This window comes from Meleagris gallopavo, chromosome 2 (genome assembly GCF_000146605.3).
Source record: "Meleagris gallopavo isolate NT-WF06-2002-E0010 breed Aviagen turkey brand Nicholas breeding stock chromosome 2, Turkey_5.1, whole genome shotgun sequence".
In the NCBI taxonomy this organism is placed as follows: Eukaryota; Metazoa; Chordata; class Aves; order Galliformes; family Phasianidae; genus Meleagris; species Meleagris gallopavo.
This window is the reverse complement of record NC_015012.2, coordinates 22,043,275-22,067,553: the sequence shown is the minus strand read 5'-3', so window position 1 is coordinate 22,067,553 and position 24,279 is coordinate 22,043,275. Positions and strand designations below refer to the sequence as shown.

The 24,279-nt window shown below is 40.7% G+C and overlaps 2 protein-coding genes across 3 annotated transcripts in view; one reads left to right on the top strand and one right to left on the bottom strand.

Moving 5' to 3' along the window:
- Positions 1-307: 307 nt before the first annotated feature.
- On the top strand, positions 308-13,048 carry PRPH2 (peripherin 2). The gene is made up of 3 exons (XM_003203872.4): positions 308-2,313; positions 4,985-5,231; positions 9,863-13,048. Exons 1-3 carry the CDS (start codon positions 1,733-1,735, stop codon positions 10,097-10,099), a joined length of 1,065 nt encoding a protein of 354 aa, XP_003203920.1. The 5' UTR covers positions 308-1,732; the 3' UTR covers positions 10,100-13,048.
- A 4,823-nt stretch (positions 13,049-17,871) lies between these two features.
- Positions 17,872-24,279, bottom strand: part of UBR2 (ubiquitin protein ligase E3 component n-recognin 2) — a 48,008-nt gene continuing 41,600 nt past the window's right edge. For both annotated transcript variants that reach the window (XM_010706749.3, XM_019612701.2), the window contains exons 41-46: positions 24,154-24,262; positions 23,883-23,939; positions 22,318-22,395; positions 21,928-22,098; positions 21,157-21,258; positions 17,872-19,547 (exon numbers count right to left, since the gene is read on the bottom strand). In XM_010706749.3, coding sequence (XP_010705051.1) covers positions 19,406-19,547; positions 21,157-21,258; positions 21,928-22,098; positions 22,318-22,395; positions 23,883-23,939; positions 24,154-24,262 — 659 coding nt within the window. In that variant the 3' untranslated portion in view covers positions 17,872-19,405. The remainder of the gene's footprint in view (positions 19,548-21,156; positions 21,259-21,927; positions 22,099-22,317; positions 22,396-23,882; positions 23,940-24,153; positions 24,263-24,279) is intronic.

The following is a 24,279-nucleotide window of genomic DNA, read 5'->3' as shown; positions in this document are numbered from 1 at the left end:
CAGATAAATGCAGCCTCCACGGTACCTTGTCCTGAGCCCTAAAGAACCTAGTGAAATGTAGCAGCGTGCACTGCATAGGTATGGGATAGAATTACTTTGGATGGAAAAGATTTCTAAGATCATCTAGTCCTACCATCCACCTACCACCAGTATTGCCCATTAAACCATGTCCCTAAGTATTACATCTCCACATTTCTTGAATGCCTCCAGGGACAGTGACTCCACCCACCTCCTGGGCAGCCTGAGCCAGTGTCTGACTACTCTTTTGGAGAAGAAACTTTTCCTAATATTCAACCTGAACATTCCCTGGAACAACTTAAAGCCATTCCCTCTTGTCCTATAGCTGGCCACTCAGGAGAAGAGGCCAATGCCAAAAAGCCAGGAGAGATGTTATTTCAGAGCTACAGCTTACTGCACAGAAGTGCTTAACAGGCCCTCCCAAGAAAAAGCCATACAGCAAGTAGAGAATGGCCCCGATGGGCATTTTCCTTCCTCCACCCCCCTGGCACACTCACCCCTCGCCTGCAAGGGCAGTGGCAATGCAAACAGCCTGCTCTAAGAAAACCACTATTACCATCTGCTCTCCCACCTAGATGGGGAGGAACATCAGAAAAATCTGCAGCTTTATGTTCTTCATCACCACTTGAGCAACCTCCCAGGATCTAAGGCAGCAACCAAGTAATGCACATGGTCCCATGTAGCAGCAGGCTACAAAAAATACTTTTTTTGGAGCACTGCACTCTTCTGCTCCCCTTCCTCCCAGGCAGACCCTGTGCTGGTAGTAGGTGCCCTCACCAAGCCCTGGAGCTGCCCCTTCACCCTCTCTGCCCCAGCATCTGCACCCTCGCCCACCTCTCCTGCTTCCAGCCTAACAGGGTCAGGTTTTTCCTTGCTTGAGTCCATTTTTCCCTGCTGCAAAGCTTCTCCGAGCAGGGTATAGGGTTATTTATTGTGTTTCTCTTAACTTTTCCTTTCACCTTCCCTCTCATTAAAGCCTGGAATTTGTACAGAGCCTGAAAGTAAATAGAAAATGCCAGGTGTGGGTTTTTTAGGTCACTATAAACGACATGCTTAGCTGCTTTCAGAATGCATAAGCCACGGGATGTCATCTGGGGTAAACAAGGGAGGCTGAGGACTGGAAAGGTGTTGGTATGAATAAATTGGGGTCACACAGAGGAACTGCACTTATTCATGCAGCTGCTTTTATCTCCACGCCTTCTTCCCTTTTCCTCAAAGCATCCATATTTTGCCAGTAACAAAGATCTTTTTATGTCGCTGAGTTTTCACATTCTGCCAAGCAGCCTATCATAAGAAAGCCCAAATCTACTAAACAGTAAAATGAGGGATTATTTCCACTCATCTGTTGACAGACATTTCTCCAAATTGGATCAAATGATTAAAGGTATTAGAATGACGTCTTGCAGATCCAGATCAAATCATTTGAAACCTTGAGACTGTCTCTCCTTTGCTTGGAAGGAACCACCAGAAATAGTTGCAGGTGCTAATTGCCCATTATTCTTACTAATGTGAATTTGTGAATTTGGATCTTTGAATATCTACTTGCTTGAACCCAGGCGTGGGGAGCTCAAGATGGAAGGACAGTGCAGCACTTCACTTTGGGCTGCGTCGGCCGGAGCTTTTCTAAACGCCTGAATGGTTCTTTCTCGAATCGCTTACACGGAGAAGAGGGGTTCAGGCTGCAAAAGCTTTCAGCGTCTCACATCTTGCGACGATGGCACTGCTGAAAGTCAAATTCAACCAGAAGAAACGGGTAAAACTAGCCCAGGGACTATGGCTCATGAACTGGTTTTCAGTGTTTGCTGGAATCATTGTTTTTAGCATGGGGTTGTTCCTCAAAATTGAGCTCCGGAAGCGAAGCGAAGTGATGGACAATTCTGAAAGCCATTTTGTGCCCAATTCTTTGATATTGATGGGTATATTATCCTGCGCCTTCAATGGTTTTGCTGGCAAAATTTGTTACGATTCTCTGGATCCCGCTAAATTTGCCAAGTGGAAACCTTTGCTGAAACCTTACCTGGCACTGTGTTTCCTCTTCAACATACTCCTCTTCTTTGTCGCTCTGATTTGCTTTCTCATGCGGGGCTCCCTGGAGAGCACGCTGGCTCAGGGGCTGAAGAACAGCATGAAGTTCTACCGGGACACAGACACCCCTGGAAGATGCTTCATGAAGAAGACAATTGACATGCTCCAAATCGAGTTCAAGTGCTGTGGGAACAATGGCTTCAAAGATTGGTTTGAAATTCAGTGGATCAGCAACAGATACCTGGACTTCAGCTCCAAAGAAGTGAAAGAGTAAGTGATTTAGCAGGGTTTGTATTGCATAGTATCATTATTTGGTCAATGCTATGTTAGAGAAGCATACACCAAAACAGATGCTGACTGGATACTTTTTGTATAAAATGCTTTTTTTAATCGGCACTTGCTTAGGGATGTCAAATATTCTACTAGATTAGTTTCTCATCTGCCAAATTCCTCTAACATTATACAGAATGTAAAATATAAAGCAGAGAAATACAGTTCCTCCTCTTACATGGTGCAACGTAAACAAACTTCCAAAATATTCTTCTGTATCTTTTACATCTTTATAGCTCATTACGTTGAGCCTATTCCCAAAATCGTGTGTGACTAACAGCGAAGTAGCAGAACCCCATTGTATGAAAAGGAGATTTCTGTGAGACCTATGTTCCTGTTCAGAGGCTTCTAGATAGACACGGTCAGCACCACTTTTAGAATTCCACCTTAGATATTGGTAATTAATCTTTAGGAAACAAGCAGAAGCACTAACACTTTTGTAATAACCCGTGTGTTTTATATCCTTTAGATTTAGAACTTTATTTTAAAATTCACTCACTTCACTGAAGCTGATTGCTTCAGCTCCGAGACAATTCAGAGCAGTCAGCATCTGTTAACGTTCCCTGCTTTACATATTATCTCTTATAGGAGTTGGACTCAATGATCCTTATCCCTTCCAACTCAAGATACTCTATCATTCTGTAGTCAGATGCATTTTATGTTCTCTCTCTCATACAAACAAATTTAAAATCTATACTAGTGCTTAATTTTTTAAACCTGATATGAAAATATCGCTATCTTCCTCTTTGCAAAGCAGAACATATTGTTGAGCAGAAACACCATAGTGGCACTAATGTCAGTGTAAAAAGAGGTATTAATCTCCAAATAAGTTTAGGTATATAAGCACAAGTAAAAAATAAACATGAGAGCCAACGAACTTTTGAAATGAAGAGATGAATTCTTTGGGAATGTCACTCATTAAGTGAGCACTTTGTTGTTACACAGAGGGACCTTCTGCTTTTGAGATATCCTGCATATGTTAAAAATGTCTGAAGTAATCTTGAAAAAAGCTTTATATACCTCATGGGATCCCTGCTTGACTGTGTAAATGCGATTTCATTTGTGTGCCTCTGCATATTGCTTTGCCAAACTGGGTGGTCTGCTTATTTTTACAATTCTCAACCAGGACAATATAGTGAAAACTCCCCCAGGGATAACCTATTGCACTGCAGGGTTAGAACAGATACATTCACTATTTAATAAAGGAGTATTTGAGTTGTGATGGTATGCCCACGGGTATAAATAACTTCTTAAAAGTGTAATAAGTTCACCTTGCCAGCATTATACGGAGATTTGAGAGCTGTATCTTAATCCAGCAGCAGTGGAAGGACAAAGCACAGAGGGAAAACGAGGTTATACTGCCCTTAATAAATTATGTCTTATTTGGGACTGAGAGAAGTGGCAATTTCTTTGTGCTGCTGAAAAAGGAAATAGAGCATTAAAAATCAATCCACAAGTGGTTGTTAATGAGGGAAATCAGGGCTTGAACTACACAGTGAGGCACGATCTCTGCTCACGTTCTTGGTGGGGGTGTTCTGGCACCTTTCAGGTCAGTAGCAGCGTTCCCCTTAATTACCGGAAAGTCTATTCTCTGCAAAGCAATTTTCATATTATTCATAGAGTGAAGGCCTGATCCAATCTCTCTGAAACTGGTGGAGCAGTCAGACATCAGTGGGAATTAGACCCAACTCAAAGCATGCTTTATATCTGGAGATAAAACCTGCATTTGGCATTTAAATGTATTTAGGTCATGACTGCAAAGTGGTATTTTGCCTTACCGGCCTTTTGTCATCATCTCTCTCTACAACACAACTTTAAAAAATTCATATTGAAAGCTACAAGCAACTCTCAAATCTTTTCCACCTTTCTAGATCACTGGGGCTCTCCATTCATTCTGTTCCATTTTCTTAGTGAAATGATATTTATTAGAGTTGCAGTGCTCTTATAGTTTTCTCCTGTAGTCTTGGTGGAACTACTCTCAGTCTGAACATCTCACATCTAAACAGCTCAAGAAGGCACCAGACTAAAGGCTATTTATTGGGAGCAACCACGGTCTCGAATTACAGTTGGGAAGCTCTTGCAAAGATTTCATGAATTCAGCACCTTGTAGCTGAAGTACATTTCATGTTTTCAATACTGGCTATCTTCTGTAGCCAGGAATAAATGCATAGTCCCTTCCTAGAGCTACATCACAGACAAGATTTGCTGGACCAGTGGTCTAGCTGGACATGGTGGGTTGTTGTGGGTCCTTTTCCAAGATCACCTCCAGTGGTCTTTCCACCCTAGCTATGCTGTAATCACTCTTTTTCTGAATGCCTTTCATGAATTTTCTCTCTATTTTTCTTAAAAATTTAAATTCTTTGAAGGTGCTACCTGAGAGGGCATGTATCTATACCAAAGAGTTAAATATAGAGTCAGTGTAGCCTTGACCAAAACCACTTGAGGGGAATGGTGCTGAGTAAACAGGAGATGCGGAGAAATTGCACATCCAGGAAGCATGGTGGAAAATCTTCATTACCCTTACTTCCTTTTCTCATTCGAGTTCACTTCAGTGTATTTTTACATGTACAAGTGTGTATTGATGCTTCCTTCTGCCCTTGCCTGCATGCAGTCGAATCAAAAGCAACGTGGATGGACGGTACCTGGTTGATGGTGTCCCCTTCAGCTGCTGCAACCCCAGCTCCCCAAGGCCCTGCATCCAGTACCAGGTCACCAACAACTCAGCTCACTACAGCTACGACTACCAGACGGAGGAGCTGAACCTCTGGGGCCGTGGCTGCCGGGAAGCCCTCCTGCACTACTACAGCAGCATGATGAGCTCCATGGGTGCCGTCGTCCTCCTTGTCTGGCTTTTTGAGGTAATCTGTCAGCATGGTAACGCTCACCCCTAAAAATTTGCTTAAAATATATCAATCATCCACTACCATTCTATGTCCAGGAAATCACAGAAGGTTCCAGGCTTGAGATGGAAAGCCCAGGAAGGGCTGAGGTGACAGACCCCACTCCAAAGCAAGTCCAATCAGGGTCTCAAATGTCCCCATAACCAGGGGAACAAGCAGACCAGCTTTGTGCCTGATGCAAAGCACTGGGTAGAGAGTGTGAGAGCTCAGTTCTCCAGGGGCGTTACTTCTACCTGTGTCACACCCTAATGGGGAATAGAAAGTGCTCAGAGCAGTGTACCAGAGAGAGATGGCAGAAAGCTGTGGGGTATAAAGTAGAATTAGGTGTTTTATGTGATGATAAAAATAAAACCTGGAGCCATGTGCAGTGTCTAGCTTCAGATCAGTGTTAGCTTTAAGGTTCTCCATCAGCTTTGTCAATTTTTTGATCACAAGATGGAACTTAGGCAAAGCAGGCAGATCAGTTTTGGTTTAGTCCGCTATCAGAAACCTCAGTGTGTGTGCAAACTGGTGCTGACATGGACAACATCACCTGAAATGCAGCTTTGTTGTTAACATATTGTTCATTTGAAGTGAGAAAAACACATCCATCTGCCCTTCAGAGGCAGACAATTTTCTCACTGAGGTGTTTAATCAGAGCTAATGTGAAGGCTGTGTGAGCTGGAAGGGGCATGGGGGCAGGGACTGAGTGCTGGGAGCTGCTGCCCAATGACATCGCCTGTCTCGAATGTTGGGCTTGCTTTTCCAAAATGCACATGAACACAAATGAACAAAGAAGCACTGCGTTGTGATGCAGGTGTTGGTCTACAGCCTTCCAAGCAAACACCTCCCCTAATATCCTGTGAGGGATAAGAAAACCATCACATAGTTACTTCGTGTTTTGTTGTAAGAACAAGCACTCTGCGTGTCTGAGAAATGTGCTATCTACCTGTAGCACCGTTACTCTGGTCAGAAAGCAGAGAGAAGGCTGCAGCATGTGTCTCAGCACAGACTCTAAGGCTGAGTCCTTGAGAAGGCAGCTCTGCTGTACATGAAAATCAAGAGACCCAAAACTCAGGTGCTGAACTGCACAAAAATGCTGTGAAAAATTCATGAGCAGGAGCCTGTAATATAACTGCTGCTTTCTGGGAGAGCAGTGATGGTAATAATGTTAATAGCAGCAATAAAAATAGTGCATTTTATTTCTAACTTTTCAAATTATACCCTGGCAGTGTTTTCAACCTGTGGAATAGTGAGGAATTTGATCTTCTCTTCTATTTTCCTTCATCTTTTTTGAAATAAAAGGTGAGATTTTTTTCAGGTAATCAGAGGACTCTCCAGGCAAAGCTTTAGGGAACTCTCGCCTGCACTCACCGGCCTGGGTTCTATTAATTGTCCTGGGTATTTATGACTTGCCTGATATTCCATAATAACGGAGCCATATCCGGGTCTCAAACTTCCTCTGCTGTCTAGGGGAACTTTGAAGGGAGGAAGCAAAGCAGGAAGCAGACACCTCTCATGGAACACAATCACTTTCTTTAAATTGCAATCAGGGTAGGAAATGGTTTTGTGCCGAGTTACAGTGCAGCAGAGACCCAGGGCTCTTGGCAAAGGTTGGGCTTCAGCCTCACGAGGGTGTGACACAGAGGGGACAGGCCTGAGGGACCCTGCTAGTGGGGCCAGGAGGACCAGGGGGTGGGAAGTGTGGCAGGGCCCCAGAGAGATATCCTCATGGATGTTGCTGGCATGGTGAGATGCCAGAGCACCACTGGGCAGGCTGCTTGGGCGTCAAGTTTCTATACAAACCTACTATGAAGTATTAAGACCTCTATTTGAAAAAAAAAAGTGCAGCCTGTCATATTTTCTGGAAGTGTATAATTATCCACATGCTGCTTTTACTAGCAAAGCTGTAGGATTCCCTGGAGTGACAGTCAGTCATGAGGGTGACAAAAAAAGATCACACTGTGCCCTGGCTAAGCCGCCTCAAGCTAAAACCTGGCAAACAGATGGGCTTGGCTGCAGAAGGTCAAGCAGAGCAAGCTCAGCCATCTTAGTTACTTCCTCAGCCAGAAAGAGGAAACGAGGGGGTTGAAGAGTGCATTTCAAAAGCAAGGATGGGAAGGCTGGTTCTCCAGGCAGTTTGTCTATTAGCCAGGGTAAATCATCAAACTCTGCAAAACTGGGCTAGCTTTGCGATGCCCTTCTCTTCTTAATTGTGATTAAGCACAGATCTACAACTCAGAGCATCACAAACTGAGTGGGGTTAGCAGGAACCTCTGAAGGTCATCTGTTCCAAGCCTCCTACTCAAGCAGGGCCCCCTAGATCGGGTTGACCGTGACCTTGCCCAGGTGGCTTCTGAAAATCTCCAAAGATTGAGACTCCACAGCCTCTCTGTCTATGCCCATGCTTAGTCACCCTCATGTTAAAATAGCTTTTCCTGATGTTTCAATTTGTGCCCGTTGCCACTTGTCCTGTCACTGAGCACCAGTGAAAAGAGCCAGGCTCCATCTTTGCACCCTCCCTTCAGGTATTTATAGACATGGATAAGATCCTGCTGAACCTTCACTTCAGGCTGAGCAGGCCCAGTTCTCTCAGCCCTTCCTCACAGGAGAGGTGCTCCAGTCCCTCAGTCATCTTTATGGCTCTACACTGGACTCTCTCCAGTCCATGTCTCCCCTGCATGGGGAAGCCCAGAATTGGACTCAGAACTCCAGGCAAGGCCTTACCAGTGCTGAGGAGAGGGGAAAAAATCACTTCCATCGACACGTTGACAACACTTTCCTAAAGCAGCCCATGATACCATTAGCCTTCCTTGCCACAAGGGCACATTGCTGACCAATGTTCAACTCAGTGTCCAGCAGGACTCCAAGGTCTTTTTATGCAGAGCTGCTTTCCAAAGGGCAGATTGCCAGCCTGTACTGATGCCTGGGATTGTTCCTTCCCAGGTTCAGGAGTTTGCACTTGAACTTCAAACTTGCTGAGGTTCACATCCGTCCATTTCTTCAGCCTGCCGTAATCCCTTGAAGTATTTCTATAAACTTAGGCCAATTCGAAGTATCTCTACAAAGCTGAAGCATGATGAGGCATTAACATACATTTCTGATTTAACAGAGAAGTCCAGCTGCCATTCATAATTTCTCTGAGAATGAGCATTGCATGCTGCTCTAAGTGTCCTGGCCAGGGCTCAAAAATGGAAAGAGATGGGGCTATTGAAAAGCTATCTGCATTGGAGGTTCAGAATAAATAATTTACAACATACATTACTTCAGTAAAACTGAATGTGGGAAAAGGGTTTAGCAGATAGTTGTTTCTAACTTCCTGGACCCTCTTCTCATCCAGCAGAGAAGGCAGTTTCAGATCAGAGGTGACAAGTTGAAGCACTTAGGACTGTTTTTAGCAAGCCTCTGAAGCCTGGGGACTCAAAATATTTCTGAGTATGACGTTTAAGAAAAGGAAGTCTTAAACTGAGAGAAAATGTCATAGAATCTCATTTGAAGGCAGGTCTGCTGCAGTTTCTTTTTTAAAGCAAGACCATATTTAGGACTAATTTCTCTCCAGGAAGCCTGAGAGTATGATTAATTACACTGCCAAGTAGTGGGACTTTGTAAATCAGTCACAAGAGAAAACTACTGCTGACATACAGTGAGGAAGCACAGGTAGAGAACAAAACAGAGACCACCTTTGAAGTCCAGTCCTATTAATATATTAATCTTTACCTGCAACAACCATTGATATGAAAGTTATTAATCCCATTACTGACAGCAGGAAAAATGGGGCTCAGAGTGAAAGGAAGATTCCAGACACTTAAAATCCTACGACTAGTATGATGTAATTTATCACTTCTTGTGCTCTTTATAGAAGGGTGCTTCAACTGATTTACACCATTGTAGTATTAAGTAGATTCAGAACAAAGTAGGACTGTCTCCAGATTCAGAGTTATGAGAACCTTTTTTGAGGACCAAGGAATCAAGGAGGTTGCATTCCTATGTTAGACAGGATGAGACATTGCTTTTGGATATTGAAGTACTTGATGAAGTTTGTTTGTTTGGCTGAAGTCTTTCCCTTTATGGCCTTCTGAGTGAAGGCAGAAAAACATAAACATCTGAAAATGCTGATAGTTGCTTTTGTCTTCCACGAGTTTGGAGATGCTGATCATACACAGACAGCACAACCAGGATGAGAAGGTTAAGGAATAGTCCACAGAAGCACAGGCTTGACCTGTCCTTTTCAAAAGCCAGATGTGAATTTTACAATTAGCTATGTAATGGGTCAGAATCCCAGACTGGCTACCTGACACAGTTTGTAAGTGTTCTCCATCTTCATCTTTACACAGAGAATGTTGCTGCATCCTGACCACTTTCTCAGCCATTTCATCAAGCTGGCTCTTTTTGGCACTTTCTTTCCATATTTCACAGATTTCACAGCCATATTTCACACTTTTTCTCATAAGCACCACATACCTGGTATCAGATTACTCTCAACAGTGTTAGGAAACTGGCAGCTTTAGCAGGGTGAGCACTGTTCTGCTGATAGCAGAGGTCAGCAAAGACACAAACAGGGATAGGAAGCTTTTCCTGACTGTCCCTCTCTTTTCCATTGCATGGGGCAGATGTCCGTGATGGTTGGCTTGCGTCTTTTGCACACCTCTCTGGAAAGCATCACAAATCCTGAAGACCCTGAGTGTGAAAGTGAAGGGTGGATTCTAGAGAACAGCCTGAAAGACACTCTGAAGTCTGCATTGGAGAGTTTGAAAAAGATTGGTAAGTTCAATCAGGTGGAAGCAGGTGCCGAAGGGGCTGAAGGAGAAGAAGCTGGGAAGACTCCAGCCATCACAACAGTCAGTTGAGCTTCTAAACAATGTGAACTCTGATCAAAGAGGAATGAAAAAACTGAGGATTGTGAATACCTACTTTTTAAAAGCTATGTATCAACCATCAGAATACACATTTCTACACATGCTATTTTTTTTATTATTATTATTATACATATATATGGAAGGATACAGCATAGTGCACCTTGGGATAATGCATTTATCCACTCAGTGAGTACACCATATTCATTACTTCTGGGGGAAAATGACTCCACTAGGACTTTCAATACTCACACGTTCCCTTACCAGGGACTGCTAGCATTAAAAAGAAATCATAATAATTGTTGGCATCACACTGATCCATTCCATCTTATTTTGAAATTAAAAGTGGAATCTGAAATGTTAGTATTTTTTCTCAAGTTGGCTTACCATCATACTTAACGTACGTTAACCTAGAAAGACAAATGTCTTGGTTTTCTGGAGAGTAACGTATTAAAGGAAGAATAATTTCCAGAACTGTATATAATAACTTAGTGTTTTGACAAGCCTCTCATATAATGTGTTTTTTTGTTGATGTGCTAAGCAATGGTATTTTCTGCTGTATTTTTATGATGTACTTAATAGAACAAAACAAAAATTGTAACTTAAAGAACAGAGCAAGCATGAAAAGAACACCAAGGTAAGATTTATGGGTTTTGTTCTTGGGTTTTTTTTCAGTCAGTATATCCTGAATGAACGCACTGTAGACTTATGCTTCACCTTGTATTCAAACAAGCAGAAGTTTAGAAGATTCCTCTTGTAGTGGGTGGAATCAGTGCTATGAGCATGTGCCAGTCATGGCTATTCTGGATGTTTATAAATACATAATCTCATAGCTTTATCCATGGTATTCAAGCCCAACTACTTTTAAATTTAAAATTAAAAAGAAAAAAAAAAAGAAAAAAAAGGAAAAAAAGGAAAAAAAAAAGAAAGGATACTTAGAACAAACACTTTGAATGTTTTCCAGTGTCCTAGCAAATGGATTCCATTCATTGGTAAGTACACCACGCCTCAAACTTTGAGGCTGGAGAAATATAAGTTTAAATCTGTCCCCAGCTTGCAAACTTTGCAACACTTATTTTTCTTCATCAGTGACCAAATACCCTTCACTGTATCTTACAAGTCAAAGAGAAGGCACATTTTGCATGTGCTGCCCATCTCCAAACATTGGTCATGGCTGGAGGACCCCTTTTTTAATACATAAAGTTGCAATAAACCATGGTAAGCTTGCTGTGGTATGTATCCTCCAGTGAAGGAGCAGAGCATCATCTTGAGTCTTCCTACAGCTGCCAGATAAGTTCAGCTAAAGGGAAAGAAACCAGAGAGAACAAACACTAATCTTCCTGTTCCACATACCACCATCAGCTAAGAGACAGATCCACACTTAGGTTTTGCTCTGCTGTGCAAAACTTCTACTCTTCTATGGTGCACCTCATGGAGTTTTATCAGCAGGTCCTGTCCATCTGGCTGGTGGCCATTCTCCAAACGAGCCATGTTCATAGCTGCCTGATCATTGCACAGCTCCTTGGTTTCATTCTCAGTCGCTTGTGCTCTCATTCCAGCAGCACTGCAGAACCACAGCTCCTCTGGCTTTTGTTCAGAGTGATAAGCAGCTCCTCCTAGATGGGCAGACCAGTCCATGACAGGACAGGTAGGAATGTGTCCGTGCATCAAGCCAGTCTATATCCCAGTGGCCAAACTGTTTCAGGCCACCTGCACACAAGGCTTGATTTTGACAGGTATTTATGGCACCCTTTCATTTTTTTTTTAAAGCTGATGACAGCTTTGACCTTTAGTTACAATAAAGAAGGAAAAAAGCAAAGCCAACTCTGAAGTACAAACAAGAGCAACCGGAAAGAGGGGACCAAGTTAAAAGCCAACTTGCTATTCACCACAGCCTATCGTTGATTGCTTTGCTGAGGGAAACTGCACAGCAGAATTGGGTAGAACAGAGCAGATGCTTTCTTCTCAGTGAGAAATCCATACAACCAGCTGTTCGTCTCAGCTGGCCCGTGAGAGAAGAACAAGGCTTCAAATGGCATGTGACGTAGCCCCATTTGCCGGAGTAGAGCTTTTTGGAGGAAACACATTATGATTAGGGGCTGCATTACAAGGATTACAGTTTTTCCTTGTGAAGCTTCAGTGTGCTGTGATCCACACAGGTTTCTTGGCCAGACATCAGGTTTTTCAAAGAGATCTAGATCTACTGCTGTCTTAGAAATTTGGTGTAGGATGTTCCTTTAGACAAGACTCTGCAGTTGTTTGTGGTCTCTATTCTATTCAGTTTGTTGCTAGGGAGACAAATTGTCAAATTATTACTTCAACACCACCTTGGAGAAGCCAATTCCAAGAGCAATGCTGTCACTGCATACGTTGGGTAGAGACCATCTGAGGCAGGTTTATGAAGAATAATACTGGAATTGGGGTTTCTTGCAAGTAAGATCCAATAGTATGTATGCTCACGCTGTCTAAAATAAAGCCTCCTGTTTAATGAAGATCTTTGTAACATCTCATGATTATTACAGAATTGTAATATGGTTGTTTTGTAAAATATTATATGTAATATATCATTGATTCAATCTTTAATATATTTTCTTGTGACATGGCAAATGCTGTTCTAGATGAAGATATCTCTGCTGCACACAAATGTGAGCTTAGGTATTAAAGTTCTGTTGCAAGTAAAAAACCTCTTTAAAGAAAATGTTTAAAAATACATACAATTTAATACAGATTTATTTAATTTGCATTACTGCTGACTTTTTGCTTCCATGGTCATTTTCTGACCCATTTTATGTGTTCTTATAGGGAAATTTACACCTTTATAAAATGGCTCAGAGAAAGCAAAACTTCCTTGTGTCTTGTGCCAAGCCATGCTCAGGATGTACAGATTGCTAATTTGCTTTCCTTTTACTAGAAGGAGAATTTGCCAGACCAGTTCAGCATCCCCTTTTCCAGTGTGCCAGAATTATATCATCTTCACAGCACACGTAGAAGTGCTCAGCATCTTCAGGATCTTTGACAATCATCTCAGCTGGGTTTATAAGCCCTTTTTCCCCCCTCAATGCTAACTCACAGCAGACATTCTGAAGTAAGCACTGCTACAGTTTGAAATTTGCACCTGAAGCCGATGTAGCCAGATGAAGCAACCTGAGAACTTCCTGGGCACTGCCCTGATTCTCAAATAAACTTCAGAAGGATGTGTGCTTAATTTATACAAACTGGGACATTTCTTTTTAGGGGCTTCCATATGGATTACTGGCTTAAATCTCAGTTCCCAGATCTGAGAGCCAGCCGAAGGCCTTGAAGTGCAAATTGTTAAGAAATATCCTTTATTTAAAATATATGCCTGCACATGAAAAACATTTGTTTGAACCAATACAGAACATTCATTAAACGCTTTAAAGGAGAAAATATAAACAGCTTCCTTAAAGCTATTAATTCCTAAGTAGCCTTAATACAACTGATGAGATTAGCCTCCATGCATTACATGAGCTTGGACATTTTGTAATACCAGCCAAAGACATGCACGTGGCTTAGCGGGGAGCATGAGGCTGCTGCACTGGGCTCTGGGTATCCCTCACCAGTAGGCAAGGAAGGCTGATATAAAAAAATGGGAATTCCAGCAAAACTATTTATTTTCACCTGGTACATATGTATGTTCAGGTTAAAAAGGAAAAAGTACTACTTGTCCCATGATCAGTGAAAAATGGGGACGGATCACAAATGCTTATTCAAGAAAAAAAAAAAAAGTAAAGAGCATTATTAGAGATTAGTTAATTAAGAGATAAGGACAGAAAAATAGAATGGTGTCATGTGGTAACAACCCTCTGCGGGAGACGAAGGCTTAGGCAAATGCATTTATTTATGGGAACATGAATGCAGCTATCTCTATGAAATCTGAAGCTTTGCACACGTTAAAATTCTTTGTTTGTGTGATGATATGAGATCTATGCTGCTGGGTGACTGACTCAAATATGACAGCCATTTCGCAGCCCCAGGCTGCACACGGTGCCAGAGCACCAGGCCTGGCAGGCCCTATGAAGCCTTTGGCACCACATGGTGCAGAACCAGCCCCACCTCACCAACAGCATGTTCCTGCCACCAGTCACCAACTAAGCTCATTACGAGGTTCATTTCCAAACCCTGGCGCACTCTTTGTTCTCAGGGCCATTTTTTTCACAGCAAAGGCAAGCTTGAGGATCAAAGGCCCAGGAAAACTCAGCAATTCAGGGATCAAACAGCAGGTCTACAAGCCAGCATCTGGTTACACTCGCACTTCTTCGCCTGGCATCTGACATCGCACTCCCAGGGCACAGTGCTGAGGTTCAGAGAGGAGGGACAGGCCTATGAGGTACAGCACCAGGAAGCACTACTTCCCAACAGCAAGCTAGGCCAGGCTGCCTTGTTAGGATGAAAATGAAGTTTTTCTCTTCTTGAAAGACTTCAAATCTTTCTGAAATCACTTTGAAATGTGCAATAATAGAGAACCCAAGGCCTTCAAACTGCTCTCCCTCCCGGCGAACTGAGCTGGAGAGATCACAAACTCCCTCACAGGCATAACACAGCTGTGTGCAGCCAGGGTAACTCATTCACCTGCCAACCTGTCCCTAGCAAGCAGCCCCCAAATGCAAAGCTTCCTTGCTACAAACTGCTTTCAGCCTGCCCAGGTCAAGCCGTTTTCAAAGAGAAGAGCGCAGCTCTGCCTCAGGCAAATGCTTTTGCAAATGAGATGAATTTTCCCATTGATGCCCATGCTCTGTCTGGCACAAATAACCAAACTGAAGATGATAAAAAACCACAGGTGCAAAGCACAAACAAGTTCACATGTATGAATCTGTCATTAATTGTAAAACTTCAGAGCAGAAATAAAATTCTGTAATGTTGCTGTAGGCATATTCTAAATAAATTACAACAGAATTTTTTGTTTTCACCTCAGAATCTAAAATTAACAAGTACGTAAAATTTAATTTATTTAAGTGCTTCAGATTATTCTTGTGATTAGGTGATGTTAAAAATGGATTAAATCCATTCCAGGAAGCGTTTTGCAAGCATGCCTGGATCTCAGGCAAAGGTTTCTGCCATTCCTTACTGCAGCACAGCCCTGGCCCCATGAGATGGACTGGCTCTGTCCCCTCCTTCCTGGCCATCTCCAGCCCTCAACTGCTCAAGCAGTTATAGTTGTTCATGTCATCATGTCAGCTGCCAGCCTCCTTGCCTTCCTTATTTTTAAATAACCTTTTCTCTGATTTATTAATATTCTTTAGCATCCCTCATGTTCGGAGTACTGCAAGTACGGAAATATGTTCCACATATAAAAAAAATGACCTTATTTTGTAAAATCAGTAAAGCATCCCACAAAGGGTTGTGCAGATGCCACCCCCAGCCTGAGCTCGGCCATCCCACCCTGCCTGCCGCTCATCACACAACCAGGTTTCATTCAGGGATCTGATGCAGAGGACAAGCTGGAAAACTTGGCACCCCCAATCTCATGCTATCTGGCAAGAAACTGTGGGAACATACATTCACAACTGATGAAAATAACATTTAATCACTGCTGTCATGGAGACGAAGATCAGAACTTGTCATTTCTCAGCTCCTACACCTGGCGCACTGCGGAAACTCTCCCTCTTTTTCTCCTCCAAGGGTAGAGATTTGATAAACCTCTCTCTTAGACACAAAGATTTGGGCATTTAACGTTTGCAGGCCAGGAGAGGGTGGCAAAAGAGCAGAAAAACAGAGTATTAATGCACACAGCAGTTTTAATACTTGGCACAGAGATTTGTAGAATAAACGTTAAAATCACTATGAGTTAAGCATGAATACAGAGATACTTGCACAAAAGGGCAGGTAAAGTAGGCAAGCAAGAGTTAAGAGAATAGCCTGTATCGATATGCAGGGAGGTGACTAACTGCAGGGAAACAGCACAGCAGATACTGATGCCTTGCTTAGATCCAGACCAGGAAGCCTGAGCTCCAAAAAGGCCATGCTCTATCAGGCTATCAGAGATTGATCTGCACTTCGGTCACAAGAGGAAAAAAAAAAAAAGAGGTGCTGTATGTGCCATGCCTGTTCCTGTGTCATATTCTAGCCCTAGGAAACTTGAAAACAGCATAATCTGTTTTGAGATGGCTCTCTCCTTCGGTATTTTAATTCACCATAAAGAAAAATAGATTTTGTGCTGACGATACTTTCACAGTAGACAGAGCATCCAGCTTCTAAACAACCACCAAGAAAGCACACAATAAAATGCAGTGAAGTGAGGTGCCAGGCTAGAACCTACGAGCCAGCACGGCTTCAGAACAGCAGCACAAGCTCAGAACTGAACACCTGTGCACCCAGGCCACTGACATTCACTGTCCTAAGTATGTAAGAGCATAGCAATGGTGTATGGGTCAATTCCCAATGCTAGAGTAGAAAATAAGGCCCAAATCTGACTTGTGCAGGCACCAGAACGAAGACTGGTTTGATGAATATAGATGGAAGCAGTAGGGGTCTGGGGAAGAGCTGAAGCTGGAAATAGGCTGAGCATCCATAAGCACCACGGCTCAGCCAGTCAACTCCTTTAGCATCACAGATGAAGCAGTGGGAGCGGGAGGGAGCAGTGGCTGGCACAGTCAGAAGGCAGCAGGCATTATCCTGGTCAGGTACTGCCCATCAAGAAAGTGTGAGCCCGCAACAGCAGACTGGGAGAGTACAGAGTGCTACTATGAAGTATGAGAAGTAAAAAAAAAAAAATCAACAAACATCACTGCTGTGAACCCAAACTCTCCCCTGTATAAAATATAACTTACAATCCTTTAAAAAGATTATTAGACTTTTTGGTGGAGGTCAGGAAAGGTTTAGCTGACTGAAGCATATGACACTAATAATATAATCATCTTACATTTTGAGCTGGGGAATTGCAGATGTTGCACATCCAGTCATTTGTTAGCTCGTGATTAACAAGGTGACACGCATGAAGGAACAAGCTCAGCAAAATTCTAACAGCAGTTTGAATATTATTTATATAACGACAATGCCAAAAACATTTGATGCTTTCAGCTTTCTTTTGTTTTCTGTTGTGATGATTTGGGGGATTGGGGATTTTGGGGATTTTTTTCTTGTTGCGTTTTTTTTTTTTTCCCCTCAGACACACAATACATCCCAGATTGTTTGTGTAATCTACAAATATTAAAGTTATACCTAATTTATTACAGAATTATTCCCCTGATACTGAAACATTATACCAAAAATATTAATACATGCAAACAAATAAGAGAGCAGAAGTCTCAGGTGAAGAACAACTAAACTTACTTTTTTAAAAAAGCTAACTGGAGTACTCTACAGTAAAAAATTTACCAACCTATTCAATCTCATAGACTTTGATGATTCCAAGAGCAAATCCTTCTTGCTATCAGTGTTTTGCTTTGCACAGAGAAATCCATCAGTGTCATCAGTTATCTTTTTAACACGCTTTCAGGGAAAAGGAATCTTTCAGTGCAGTTACATATCATCTTTACATGTGGCAATAGCTGAAGCAGCCAGATTCTGCAAAGAAGCAGTAACGTCACCAAAAAAGATGCCATTCTTTAAGTACCGTGCTAAGAAAACTGTTGATATAGTAACTCTCCTATGTAGGGGACAGTAGAGATGAAGCATTAACGCCCTTTTCTATGTGATACTTCCGTATGGCTCTGCACAAGAAGTGACAAGGACAGGTATAGGGTGACATTAGACAGGTAGTAGGGTTGAGAGCAGTCTGTGCTGTTTTCAAGAAAAGGGAATCAACATTGGCCAAGTTTGTTTATTTTGCATCTTCACTCAACACTGTTACTTGAATGTGAAAATTGCCCTGTACACCATGAATATACAAAATTTATCTGAAGCATTAAATCTGTAAAAATAGAAACAATCCGAAGTCAGGCCAAGTGTAACTGAAGATACAGCAGACAGTAAGGGGACTGCTTGTCTGGGCTGAAGATACAGTCAGAAAGTAAGATTTATTAAGGAAAGTAAGGTTATTAAGGAACGGAACTACGTAAGTTATGACTATTTGTCAAAAGATAGGAGAGATAAGGGTAATGGATTTTATTTTAAATCAATAAAGTATAATGTCACTTTTTAGAGACACCTTGGCGGTCTAATTACATACAACTAGAAAACTCACTGCCTTCAGGCACCCTTGTATTAAGTGCAAATCTGCGCAGTTATAGAATATATTTATAAAATATACTATATGCAAACATCTTTACAGAGCTTTAAATCAAGCCAAAAGTAAATATACTTGATGGTACAACAGAGAAAATGAACAGAGGCAAAAATGTGGGCAGTGTGATTGTGGCCATTCAAAGTCAGAAGAAATCATTCAGCTCATCCACAACAAAACGTAGGTAGGATCTGCACCTTAAAAGTTGACTCTTAACAAAAATGAAGAAAATATCCTCTGTGCTTTTGCAAATTAACAAAATCAGCTTTCATGACATTTTTACACATTGTTATTATCTTAAAATATCTTCTAAAGCACAAATGTCAACCCTTGAATACCAATAACCAATCACATAACTGACGTGAAAGGGTTTCCCAGCTAAATTCAAATTACAAACTACATAATTCTAAGGAGTGCAATGCTCTGGAAAAAAGCTTTAAATTAAATTATTTTACTCATAAAGCTAGTGTTAGGGTTTGTTGTTCTTTTTTTTCTCTTTTTTTCTTTTAGTTAAAAACAACTGGAAGCAAGAAAGCTGCAAGAGTACAAATGACAAAATCATTTCAGATATGCCAAGTGTAAGAATGAATTATCCACCAATGCAGACAGAAACATCCATTTGCTACATTATTTGCTTCCTTACTTCATTCCATTGCATGTACACACAGCTTAGGTATTAAAATGCAGAATAATAAATAAAACGGCTCAGATTACTAGCAAGGGGCAAGACACAATCTGTAATTGTGCTCTATCTAGTTTCCATTTCAGCAGTCTATTTCCTCTGGTAGTTTGTAAGAAATATCATAGACTTCCAAAAAGAGTCATTCTTTTCAATCAGAAACTCAAGTTCGTTTGCCCAGGTTTATAACCCAAGAGGTTTCTGTGAAGGAAGCACAGTGCAAATTATATGACTAATAAAACTTGCTTACATACAAAGTTTACTTGGTTATTGTTAACTGGTATCTTTATGAAATACAATGTAAAACAAAGATTAAATAAAAGGACTGGGTTTATTTCATTTTCTCAGACCTTTTTTTTTTTCTTCCTAATCCCTCCTTTGAAAAAGCTTATTGAATTACAAAAGTCTTAATAAAGTTCCAGTCTTCAGCAGATAACCATTATAAATGCTGCCAGTCGATGCCAACTAGTGTCTGATTTGCTTCTTGTGCATGTCCAATTTCCTCTGTGATACTGTGCTGCTGCCAGAGCTTTTGAATCTTTTTAAATCGTTCTTTGCACAGATGTAAGGGATTCCCACGCCTGAAAAAGAGAGAATGCTTATTGGATATGATAAACCACAGCAGCCAAGCACAAACACTCCAAGTGCAATGCAGAATGTTGAGATAACCCTTTAACATTATTCCCTCATCAGAACAAACCAACAGGTACTTTAATCAGTAAACCAGAGCTATCTGGTCTGTTCTCCCAGCCAAGGCTTCCCTCCAGATTTTGGCAATCAGTGCAGTTAACAGTGCTCTGAATACAGATTTTTTCAGCAGTCTTTCCATGCTGACCCAGCTCATATTCTGTGATCTTGAGAAATTTCAGAAGTAGCAATGTTAACAACATCAAGGCCTCAAACTATTCTCATAGGAAACAGAGACAGAAGACAAAATTACCACATTAAATAAAATCATCTCATAACAACTTCACTTAGGATTAAAATAACACAGATAAAAAAAAAGTCTATCCACATACCTTGGTTGCTCCAAAAGTAATGCCTCCTATTAGTTTCTATGGAAACAACACTTACAAAGAGCACAATAACACTGTTTGATAGAGCAAATTCTCTGCTACAAAACATTATTTTTCAACATAGTCACCACCACTAGCTATGCAATTTTTGCCAGCGATGAACAAGAGCCTGCATGTAAACTTGTAAAAATCTGCACCAGCGAAGGTGATCTGCAGTTCTACAGCTGCTATGATGGTGTCATTGCTAGGAAATTGTTGCCCACACAGTCCATCTTTCCTCAGCCCAAACAGATGGGAGATAGAAGGCGCCAAACCAAGATTACATTGTGGGTGTGGTACGACAGTCCAGTCAAGACTGGTGATGAATTCCACATTCTTCAAACTGGTATGAGGACTGGTGTTATTGTGCTGCAAGAGAAAGGTTGTCATCTTCTCTGGCCAGACTCTAGCAGTTCCAGCCTTTAGCTTAGTCAGTGTTGCAGTGTAGCAGTCAGAGTTGATATTTGTCTGGTTTCAAGGAAATCTAGAAGGTTTGCCCCCATCCTATCCTAAAAGATAGTGCACATCACTTTATCTGCTGAAGGCTGCATCTTGAAATTTTTCTAAGATGGAGAAATCACGTTGCCACCCCAGCTTGACTCCAGCTCATAATGGTGACACCACTTGTTATGATGCAGTCCAGGACACTGTCACCTTCAGCCTTGTCCAGAACGCAGCTTGTCTTTCACATTGCTGTTGCCACTGATGAAAAGCACCACCCTCTGCCTCACTGCGCTCACATCCACTGTTTGGTCTCCACAAACATTCAACAAGCATTGATGACTGTCAGTGGATGCCACTTTTTCCACGTGAAGGAATTGAGTGACACTCCTTTGCTCCATACACTCTTCTATGTCAGATGCCATTTTGTCAGACTGCCTCTCTGCTGCCATTTGTTGCATGGCAACAAAATATAATAGATTATTCCTGGGAGGGTTCAACCTCTACTGCCATACCACTAGTAGCCTCTTCTGATGTGAGGGCCAACATAATAAAATAGAAAGCACTACTTTCAGAGCAGCCCTATTTTCTAGGCAACTGCAGGGATGCTAAGAATTATTTAAGTTTTTAGACCTCAAAACTGTTCATAACTTCAGAATTCCTGGCTTTAAAAGTTATTTACAGAAATATTTACCGAAGTCCCTGGTCTGTCTCTCCATAGTCATCAAGGTAAGGGGGAGGATAAAAGCAGCCCTTTGTTTTTCCAGCTAAAAAGAGCACCTGACATTCTCGTACTCTAGAGAGAAAAGCAAAGAAGATTTTAGGTGTTGATTTTCAGACATATAATTCCTCATACTTTCACAGATGCTATTTTTCCAATTCTCAACTACTTTCATTCCACGTAACCTGCATATGTAGACTTTTAAAGGCACTCATTTTTTTTTCCAGAAGAATTGCAATCTTATTCTCTTCTTGCTATAATTCCTTGGTAAGTCATATCATATCATTTACAATCTGTAAAGTACTCCACACGACCACAAGAAAATAAAGCAATATCACATCTCACTAATCTTTGCTGAAGTGAAAATAGATATTATCTAACCTTTCCTTGTATGCATGTAACAACATGAGAGATAATTACTGCAATATTATTATCCAACTGCCAAGAGAATTGTAAATTAACTCCGCAGGAAGCCAACTAAAACAAATTTTAATGTTTTCAGCAACAACAAAAGTAGTAGTCAAGGAATTCGCCTTGTTTCTTAATACTTGAGTGGAAATAAACAGAGAAATCTATTTCAAGATGAAATTCCTATTTCCTGTTTTTCAAAGAAGTGACCTCCAAACACAGAGATGAGTACAATCCAGCCTATTCTCCCTACAAGCACATTTATAGAACCATTCATTTCATGTCCACACACACTGCCTAACCTAGCAGGATAAGCAGAAGCACTCAGTTCCTTACCTAAGGAATATGCCCACTCCAGAACCACAGCTGTACGTATGTGCAGTACAGGCTCCAACATCTTCTCCTTCTAACTCAGTTTGACAACAGTAACTCTGAGAACACAGCATGGTCCCACACACAAGGCACAATGTCGGAGCTCTGCTTTTGTCACCACCTGATTTTGGACACCTTTTGTTAAGCAAAAAGAAATAAAATTATCCTGTGTTTATGCTCGCTATGTCATAATATTCAAAAGGGTTTTTTCTGGAAAAGATAACAATCAGTAACTGCTATTAACTTCATGATTCCATGAACAGTTTATGTGAGACTTTTAGATTAGATGTTTTCCAGTTCATCAAAAGCAGCAGAAGACTTTAGGGGTTCTCACTATAACTGCATACAACTTACGAGAAATTAGAAGCTTGGTTAATGAGGCAGCTGTAGTCATCCGGAAGGTCTATTAACTTATTGGATTCTCTTGCATAGCTGGAATGAAACAATCAAATTAGCCACTGGAGGTTTAAGAGGCAATACACAGTGATTTCAAGCTAATTCATATTTTTCCCAAATAATCTAAATAGCATCTGCTAATAATTAATTTTTTAAAGTTTTCCTCCTCTCTGCTATTCAAACACTAAGTAGCAGCTCATAAAAAAAGGAACCCACAATATCAGTTAGACCACCTCCAGCTTTCTTAGATGTATTCTTGTAACAGATCTGAGAATAAACACGTACAGAAAGTCAGAAAACCACATCATATATGCTTTTAGTGACACCTCATAAGGTCATGACAGGTGTAAAAACATTTGCCTTGATCCCTTATCAGTTTGTTTTGCATTTCTCTGCTATCACTAACATAGAATGGAAAACAGTCTGACTCTCTAGCTTAGATAACCTGACCCGCATTCTGAAGATAATTAGATGTTTTTTTTCTGCATGGACATGTATTTAATACCTAATATTTGTATCCTCAAAAATAAGTTTTCAAGGCCAATTTTTTTTGGATTTGCTTTTCTGGCTGACACCGTACATTCTAATCATTTTTTTGCTTCTACAAAAAACACATACGAGAGCCTGAAATGTAAATACAGATTAGAGACAAGCAATGTTTCTGAATGAGATGAGGGGGGAAAAAAACCCACCAAGATAGACACAAACTGAGAAAGAGCAGTTAAGAATCATCAAAAGGAACAAGAGTAAAATAACCCAACCTCAATGATCATATGCAACAGGAAACACATTAAACAAAAGTATTCTTACTGTTTACGAATCTGTTAGTAGCTTGGTTTTTAATAAATAAAGCTGTAATTCTTTGTCACTTAGTTTTATTGCACACACAATACTGAAAGTGAGTTTTTGCAATGAGCAAAGACAAATGAAATACAGGGATATGTTGACAGCACTGAGAACCTAATATTGATTTATAATTATAATTGATGACCACTTAAGTGAAATAGATCTTTATTTTTACTCATTCTTCATAAAGTAAACAGTCCAACCTAAGCCCACTATACTCTGAATTCAGAAAGTATTAAATTGCTTAGCAAACAGAGATGTGTGTGAAGTCTTTGATTGATTGTTTTTACTAAGTGACCTGTTGTTAATTTAACTGAGAAATGTGTATTATTTAAAGATATAATTAAAGATTTTGCATTTTTCAATAAAAGTTACATGCATGTATTTGCAACATACTTTTTTAAATTGCAAAAGTACAAAACTTCAGAAAACTGAAGAAAAACCATGGGCTCTCTCTACTGCAGATCAGCCTGAATAGAACTGTAAAATTTCATTTTCACTTCAAAATCTATTAATATAAGGACTATTTCACTTTCAAAATTCTAAAATTTCTTTGCCATTAAATAATACAAGACTGCTTTTATGTTCTTAGAAACACCTCTTAGGAGAAAAAACAACACTAAGGAAACTGCAACATCAAAGTTTGTCGTGTACGCTTAAAATTTCTCCACGATTACCTGATAGCATGCCTCTTGCCTTCCAGATACCTTTTTACTTCACTGTTATTACACCAACTGCAAGAAAACAGAAAAGATTTTGACTTCCATAGATATTTCATAGTACATTTATCGATAATCAACAAACAAAAGGATTTTTCAAAAACATTTCTTTCATAAATGCTTTTAAAAATCTGATTAACTTCCACTTTTATATATGGACCCCTTGGAGAATAGTTATAGAACTGTGTGTAGAAGTCTATATTAATGTAAGCATAAAAATGAAGCGTACCTTTCTACCAAGGCATTCAGAATCTCACTATTTTCTTGAAAAAGGCAGGTGAGGTTGTTTGGCAAGGAAAGATAGCTACATAAGTGTTCAAACTGGTTTGTCCCATTCACTGTAAAAAAAAAAAAA

Coding starts and splice junctions, on each gene's coding strand:
- PRPH2 (XM_003203872.4), top strand. CDS start 1,733: ATGGCACTGCTGAAAGTCAAATTCAACCAGAAGAAACGGGTAAAACTA. Junction 2,314..4,984: donor AGCTCCAAAGAAGTGAAAGA/GTAAGTGATTTA, acceptor GCCTGCATGCAG/TCGAATCAAAAGCAACGTGG. Junction 5,232..9,862: donor TCCTTGTCTGGCTTTTTGAG/GTAATCTGTCAG, acceptor TGCATGGGGCAG/ATGTCCGTGATGGTTGGCTT.